At 49.1% G+C, this 8,390-nt stretch overlaps 1 protein-coding gene across 1 annotated transcript in view; it reads left to right on the top strand.

The window, feature by feature from the left end:
- The window catches only part of GSTT2 (glutathione S-transferase theta 2), a 5,857-nt gene extending 2,422 nt beyond the window's left edge, over positions 1-3,435 (top strand). The window contains exons 2-5 of the mRNA XM_009893230.1: positions 1,025-1,112; positions 1,775-1,925; positions 2,496-2,672; positions 3,229-3,435. Of these exons, the coding sequence (XP_009891532.1) occupies positions 1,025-1,112; positions 1,775-1,925; positions 2,496-2,672; positions 3,229-3,435 (623 nt within the window). The remainder of the gene's footprint in view (positions 1-1,024; positions 1,113-1,774; positions 1,926-2,495; positions 2,673-3,228) is intronic.
- Positions 3,436-8,390: the final 4,955 nt, after the last annotated feature.

The raw sequence follows: 8,390 nt of genomic DNA, 5'->3' as shown, positions 1-8,390 counted from the left end.
GCTGCAGGGACACCAGAGGACCTGGAATCTGCACACCATCTGTAGGAAATCTAAGTGTCTTTTTGAAAGGGCGTGGGGGAGACAGGCTGTGAGCCAAGTGACAGGGGAATAGTCACAAATCAGGTTTGCCACGTACTGGAAAAACTAAAACCACTTCCAGAGCATCTCCTCTGGCACAGAGATTCTCGGGTGACTCGCATATGGACATGGCATGGCGTTAGATTTTAGAGAAACTTGAATACAGAGGTACACACATATGACTGAAGCCAGGGGCTGGAAAAGGCTGGCACGAACAAGTCACGTAAAACAAGGCTGCTGGGACTGCGTTCAAACATAATGGAGCCCACTGAGACCTCAGATGAACAAAGCATCTTCTCCTGTCAGGTTCCTCCCGCCTACCTTGGAGGGGGGGCTGAAAGATAATTTAAAAGCAAACTCAAATCCGTATTTGCTCTGATAAAGAATATACAAAACCCACATAAAGACCTGTTTGATAGATCTGTAATGAAGTCCCCATGGCTTTATATGGTATCACAAAAATCTATTCTCATTTGAGGACTAAGAAGAGAATTGAATATAAATTACATCATCTTCCAGAAAAAAAAAAATCCCTTGCTTTCTCACTGTCCTTGTGGTTCACGTTTCTGATACTGAGATGTCTTTCCCCCGAGGAGCTCGATGTTCACTCTGTGTTTGTACAGCACAGGTACCTCCAGGCACAAACTTGGAGCTGATAGAGCCCTGAGTTGACAAGCGCTGTTGGTATGAAAGGACTCTTAACTATTCTGACCTTTGCTGAGAGGTGGTTCTGGTATGCAGGCAAAAAGCAAGTAAGCTGACATCACAGGGCAAACCCCATATTCACCCTGCAGCACTTTTTGATTGCTTATAAACTTAAACAAGTCTGTATTTGTACAATCAAAACCAGGAACTTGAGGCCAGGTGGTCCCCAAAGCCTCCTCAGGTGTTTGCAGACAGGTCCTGAGCATCACTGCCAAGTAGAACTTCTCATTTCCCTCCTCAGGGCAGCACAGGACAGAGGAGTTCCGGAAGGTGAACGTCCTGATGAAGGTGCCCGCGCTAAAGGACGGTTCTTTCACCTTAGCAGAAAGGTGAGGCGCAAATAAGCTCAAACCCCTTCTACAGTATTGTTTATCTACTGCTTGGATTCTGCCAGTGCACTGTTTGGTCTCTATTGGGACTCCAGCCCAGGTAGTTGTTTGCCTCCTTCCTATCTATTCCACTTGTACATAAAATAAACCCATGTGTCAAGAGAAGCTTTCTCACTAAGCAACTCAAACAGCATTGATTGTGGAAAAATCTGTGAGCTGCTGCTTGGAGCTAGCTTGCACGTAGGCAATGTTTCTAAGCCAAAATACCTGTCCGTGCGTCCTGCTGCTCTCTGCATTCAGCTGGAGGCTGTAGTTCAGGGCAGTATGTCTGACGCAGGCCAGGTGATACATAGCTCGGATTTGGGATAAACTCATGCGGTGGCTCAATATTTGCTCAGAACTGTTGATGGGGTAACTGTACCAGCAGGCCACGGCTGTCTCGCTGGGCTGATGTATCAGGTAATTGCTGTCTACAAGCAGCCGCTCAAGCCAGCACAAACTCTCTGACGTGCTGTGCCTCGCTGGCAGTTGTGTCTCCTGCACTTCTGCCTGACGCAGATCAGGTTTGTATTGCTGCTGGTCCAGCAATTCGGGGTTAGAAGAAAGGATGAGGTGCTTTGATCTCCTGATCAGCTCACCAGTCTGCCTTGCTCTCTGGGCAGCATCGCAATCCTCCTGTACCTGGCCCGGAAATTCAAGACTCCTGATCACTGGTACCCATCTGATCTGCAGAAAAGGGCAAGGGTTGATGAGTACCTGTCATGGCAGCACGTCAACATTCGCGGGAAGGGGAGCAAGCTGTTCTTAACTAAGGTAAGACCATTATATTCCAAAAACTAAGTGCTGAGAGCTGTGAGCGCAGTGGCCCAGGAAGAACCTCCTGTGTGCAGGGTCCTTCTAAGCAATTGTACAAGCCAGGTGACAGATAGGAACAAAACTGGATCTGGAATTGACTTGGCCGCTCAGCCAGACCTAACTGAAGTGGCCCGAATACTTCATGCTGCAGATCTGTGTGCACACTGAGATCCAGAGCAAACTCATCCTGGGTGAGCAGCTAATGCCAGGCACAGCTCACTGCCTCCTGCCCAGCTTCGTGGAAAGAACGAACCTCCCACTGGAAAACAAAATGCAGTTGCTGCAGATGATGCAGCCTTCCCTTGCGAGGAGATTCTTTGCGGTTGAAACTTCAGACTTTCTAGGGAGGAGACAAGGACAGGCAGGAATTAATGATTGACATTAATGTTAATCCGCCAAAAGAGATTAGCAATACCAGTTGTTCTCGTGCATGGCTGGTGAGGGATCCTTAGAAGTAGGCAGTGGGAGGGTGTGGACTAAGTTTGGAGGGGAATATGTAAAAAGCAACTTGTTTCTTCTCCCTACCAGGTGCTGCTGCCTCTCCTCACAGGCCAGCCACTTTCTCCAGAGAAACTGGAAGGTGTTACTGAAGAGCTGAATGTTGTCCTGAAGCAGTTTGAGGAGAAGTTCTTGCAGGACAAGCCCTTCATTGCAGGCAGCGAGATCTCTCTGGCAGACCTTGTAGCCCTGGTGGAGCTCATGCAGGTGAGCATCAGCCTCAGCGCTGTGGGATACGCAAGGGGGGTTGAGGGCAGGCCAGGCGGAGGTGTGACTGTTGCACCACCACCTCCTTAATGGCAGATCTTTCTCTCTGCAGTTAACTCCTTAGTGGAGTTAAATCTTGTTCCTTTTTGACTTGGACCATAATGGAGTTTGCTAGGGAACATCTACTCGGAGACAGTTCTGTCTACAGAAGAATGGACAAAATTCCTCAGGAAAAAAAAGACAAATTGCAAACTAGGCAGAGAAAGTACAGATGTTTGGAAGAGATGTGTTGGTGTGCATGGACCTCTGTGCTCTGCATTAGGCAGTTCCTGGGTTAGCCATGGCAGTGCTTTTTCACTGCGTGTCCCAGGGGACGGCAGCTGCTGAGGATGACACCACTTGCTTCCTGCTAGCTGAGAACCAGAGATGAGCTCCACCCAGCGTGACGGCTGGCTGCTGCCTTGAGCCAAAAGCATATCCGTGCTTCGGTCTGGTCCCATCACTGGCAAATGCGTTGTTTGACTCACGCCCGGGTTCTCTTGCTCTCTCTCTGCAGCCTGTAGGTGCTGGCTACAACCTCTTTGAGGAGAGGCCGAAGTTAGCAGAGTGGCGCAGGCGGGTGGAAGAAGCGGTGGGGAAGCAGCTCTTCCAGGAAGCCCATGAAGGGATTTTGAACGCCAAGAACTTGACTGCTGATAAGATTGCACCTGAACTGCTGGAGCATTTCAAGCACCAGCTCCTAAAGCAGGCCAGCCAGAATTAGGGGGTTGTACTCTAAGTAAAATGGATTATTGTGTGCAGGCTTTTTGTAGTATTTTAGCATTTCTTCTAAAAATCATACAGAAACACCATTCCACAAAGCGCATGTCAAACTCAGCCTTTCTGCAATTTATAAGGGAAGAAAACTACATCTTAGACTGTAGCGAGCTGCTTTCCCTTCTTCTCCACTACAGGTATGTGAGCTGTAGCCCTATAGGATTTCTGTCTCGCTTCAACACCACTGGATCTGCTTGAGGACAGAGGTGATTCGGTGGGAACTGGGGTCAGTCAGGAGGGCCCTTTCCATCCCTGTTTTGAGTCTTCCAGGTCACGGCACTATAGAAGGGGCAAAGGTTTCCTGAGGCAGAGTAGATCTGTCCAAAACATGGAAAAATCACTGAAAATGGCTTTCACTTTGCAGCGAGCTCAGCTGGAACACTTACGCTCTTTATTAAAGAGACAGGTCAGGACCCAGCCTTTGGCAGGGACCCTGTCAGGGCCTTCTTGGGGCACCTGGCCACTAGAGGCTGCTGTGTCACCTGTGGGAGCAAAGGGACACAGTGCCTCGGAGCAGGTAGCCATGCGAGGCATCCGGCTTCTGGGAAGGACAAGGTTAGTCCCGTGAATAAAAAGTCCTCAACCTCATGCTATACTTTACAAAGAACAGCCTGCACAGCTGAGAAAAGCTGCTTTTCTGGGTGAAGCTGCTGCCAATCACACGGTCTCCCTCTGCAAACCATATCGGTGCTTTTGTCCTTTCCCCAGAGCAGCTTTGTCAGCGTGATGAAAGCTGTTCAAGCCAGGCTCTCTCCAGTGACGTGTGCTGCCGTGGCTGGGCCAGCACTGGTGGCGGAGGGAGCTGTGCCAGCCAGCCCCGGGGTGAGCAGCGTGCGCAGTTTACGAGCTGAGTAACGCCTCAACTACAGTTAATGTTCCACTACTCTTCTGTCACATCAGATTCTCCAGTAAAGTTAATGGTTACACTTTGCCACGTGTTGTAGCTCTGTTTGGATTTGTAATCAGGATTTGGAAGGAAGCAGCCACTGATTCATCCTCCACACCTGGGTAGCATCCTTCACAACCTCTCCTCTGGGCCCCTTTGTACCCCTCCTGCCTTCCTGTCCTCTGTCCCTGGTGACCTTCCATTTCCAGGGGTGAGCCATGAGGAGGGTTCCAGTTTGCAGAACTGGCTTTTCCCTCCTTGTTAGGCTCTGGTTGTATGTGGAAGTGCGTTTGTGTGTGCTGGCTCCTTACACCATCCACAGAGATGGCTGCGTGGTACGCTGGGTGTGAGATGTCAGTCATCTTAATGCAAGTCAAGTTATTGCAGTGCTTGGAAAAGGTGAAAGTAGCTGCTGCTGAAACCAGTCTCGCACATCCTTTCTGCTGGACCTACTGGTTTTGGGGAGTGAGCCAGCTGACTCTTCTGTGTTTGTTTCCTGAGTAAACCTGCCCTTTTCATTCAAAAGGGCACCATGAACCACAGCTTGCAATGCAGGTCCCTCTGGGCTGAGCTAAAGCAGCCAAGCAGGCCGGTCTCTTTCACTTTCTGCTCTTCCAACCTGCAGGAAATCCTACACGTCAGTGCTAAAAAAGCAGATTTGCCCCCAAACTCTTTCAGTTTCAGTGCTGACACAGGCAGGGATATTTGTCTTCTTACCTGATTTTTTTATTGGTAAGTTTGTTGAGGACAGCCTATTGCGCTCCAGCCAGCAAAGCTGGTGACAGCAGCTTTCTTCTCACCCTGCGAGCGCTTGCATGGTTGGTGCCTGAGCAGCAGCCCCTGTAGGCGCTGCACTGCTGCCCTGCTCTAGCAGCTCGCCTGCAGCACTCAGCCTAAAGAAAATGGGCTGTTTACGCTGTACTGCCAACCACTTCCTTCCCTCTGCAACCTGCAGTTTACCACAGCCACCAGCTCGGCTTCCGTGCACCGCTGGAATAAAACCGGTCCTTCTTTGCCACCTCACCGTAGCTGCCCAACCTTGCTGCACGCTCTCCTGTTGACATGTTTGTACTTTGCCTAACTTCCAGATTCCTGACCTCCAACTTCTCCCTTTTTTGTAGAGAACAAACCTCCTCCTACCAGCACAATAAATTCCTCATGCAACTTCTGTTCAAGTAGAAGCAGAGCAGAGAAACTATCAAACTAGCAGAGCCCTTCTTGATACACATCTCCCTGCAGAATCTCAGGGCCTGGCTGCTGTGCGTGCAAAACCATTGCGTGAGCCAAAGCAAATGAAGTGTCTTTTTTTTTTTTTTTTTTTTCTTCTTATTTATGATACTTGCAGCACAAGAGCTCCTTGTAAGACAGTCTTGAGCCAATTTTCTGCTTGTTTGAATAAGGCACGAGTTCCTTAAACGTCACCCATTGTGTGTTCTTGCAAGGATGGCTGCCTTCAGAAACAAGTTAGAACTATGTTCAGAGCTCATTGTCTGGTGCTCCTCCGCTGCCAGCGTCACAGAGGATAAACACACAGATCAGCTACCACCTCGCTCCAGCATGGTCGTGGTGACAGGAGGACATTTTAAATTGTTTTCCCCGTAGCCTTCTCTGCTCTAAGCCCATCTGAACTGTAGGTTCGCTCTCCCACTGAAGCTGTGGGTGCAGCGACCAGTGGCATTTTGGACCCTTCTATGCACGCAGGACAAAGGGCCTCCCCAGAGTCTGCCCTGGATGGCAATAGAGGGGTACAACAGTAAATTTGCCTTGCTTGTTTCTTTGCTCTAAATCGTGGAGATAAGGCATCTCGTCCTTGTACTTTGCTTTTTGCTGTCCCTCCACCTCCCCCATTTTGTTCATCTGTGTCATTTGATCTTGGCTGGTTCCAGCTCCTAGATTGAAAGCCCCAAGAGCTGCCTGCCAAAACCCAACAGGTTGTGCAAGAGTTTTGCCCGCCTCAGTGCAAGGTCTGTTCAGCGTCCACTCCCTTTCACCTGAATATGGAGAGGGGTTACACCTCCAGTGACAGTTTAATGTGCTGTTCTGATTCAATTGCCTCAACTTTTGTCAGGGGTTATTTGGAGATAGGTGAGAGCCTGTGATTTCTAGAGTAAAATGAAGCTGGGATACACAAAATGGGAGGAATGTTTAAAAAACAGATACACAGCCCGAGACCTTTTCTAAATGATTAAGAAATAAACTGCAAAACTTAACTACATTTTTTTCTGTGTTGTTCCTGTTTCCAAAAAAAGATGATAGACAAAGCACAGGGAGGAAAAACAGCCTTTGTTTGAAGTGATGGAGCCAAATGAAAATACAGTGCTAGAAGCACTAGCCTAGAGCCAGGAATAATACAATCAAATGCCATATAACATGACCAGATAAAAATCTCTCTTTGGTTGTGTGGGCTGTGCAGTTCAGGCAGCAAATTGGAGAAGAACTTAAGGAAGGAACATTTCCAAGAGGTACATGAAAAGATCTTTGAAGTCCAGATAAGACTAATGGATCAATTGAACCACAAATAAAGGAGCAAAAGGAACCCATAGTGCTAACCTTGCTACCCACTGCTGAGATCGATGAACAATTCTCAGTGGTATCTCAGAGTAGGGACATGCAACCCTTTTGAAGCACAAAGACTTCTCAGACTATTGCCTGCGCAGAGCCACATTCACGCCCCTTTTCCCCACTCCCTTAGCATTTAAGATTCCTTTGCACTTAAGTAGTTTGACAGGAACTCAAGCAACTGCCACAACACTCTAAGAGCTTTCATCTCTGGTGTGTTGGTGTAGCATGCAGGTGCTCTAGAGGGTAAGCTGTACTGCAGGGCAGCTGCAGCGTGTGCGTACACAGCCCCTTCCCCTGTTTTGGCCAAGAAGCTGAAAAAATCTTATTGTGCAGTTCTAAATCTGAACAATGACTCTGAAAATAGATGTGGGGTGCAGCGAACTCAATACTTCATGCTGAGATGCAGCTTGTTCACCAGACTCTGGCAGACTGACCAGTCTAACAATAATCGCCATTCCTAAGGAGTTCTCAGAGCTGAAGTCTTGGCAAGGTGATATAAAATGAAGCACCTGAAAGTGTTCCAGTTTGTAATTTATCCAGTCAACAAGCTCCCAGGTCAGTATCCAAACGTTTTTGCCACCCTTTGTCAGGATCCTTTCACAAGTAAAAGAGCAACTGATCTTCCAGTTCCCTCCCCCTGAGGTTCCTCTGGATCTTTCCAAGGACCTGTGCATGACGTACAAGCTCTCTGGCACAGCACTGATAAAAAGGTGTCAGCTGAGCCGAGGTGGGTTTGACTGGGGGTGACTTTGCGCGGAGTGGCTCAGCTGCTCTATCTTCCAGAGTCCCAGAAGTCCCTGTGCTCAGCCATGTCCCCTTCCTCGAATCACACAGCTGGGAAACGCTGCAGGCTCCAACCAAGGGCTTGAATTCAGTCTGGGCTTCTTTAGTTCTCCTCCACTTCCGTGGAAATCTGAAATGACAAATACCAGGGAGACAGGAAAGTCATTTGACTGTGAGTATGCAGAGGTAACGCACGCAGAGAAGCCCTCCACGCTTCACTGCCGCTCAGGGCGTCACCTCGCAGCGCTGGGCAGACTACATGACCAAAGCATTACATTCTGAACTGAAAACCACTCTGAGATCCAACGTTGCGAGATCAGCGCTGGCTTAGAGATGTCACGCAAGGGCCCTGTTTGCGGCGTGACACATCCTTGCAGGCACGCGGTACAAAAACAAGCATTTACTGTGTGAGAGCCACGGTGGGATGTCACGGGAGAGCCGGCTGACGAGCCCCTGCGGCGTCAGCCGAGGCAGTGGATGGGAACGACAGCTCCCGCTCCCTCAGCGTAGTACCAACCTCTCTTTTGAGCCTGGTAATTTACCATTACTTGTAAATTACCATTACTCCTAAAGTACCATTACTTGTAAATTACCATTACCGGCATGTTACCTGCTGCTCCTGAGGCAGGCCTACAGGCCCAGTGCCATGGCGGCAGGGCCTGCCTGCCCTT

This window comes from Charadrius vociferus, unplaced genomic scaffold (assembly GCF_000708025.1).
Source record: "Charadrius vociferus isolate BGI_N301 unplaced genomic scaffold, ASM70802v2 scaffold999, whole genome shotgun sequence".
NCBI classification, from domain to species: domain Eukaryota; kingdom Metazoa; phylum Chordata; class Aves; order Charadriiformes; family Charadriidae; genus Charadrius; species Charadrius vociferus.
Note: the sequence above shows the minus strand (reverse complement) of the source record. Positions and strands in the feature narration are given on the sequence as shown.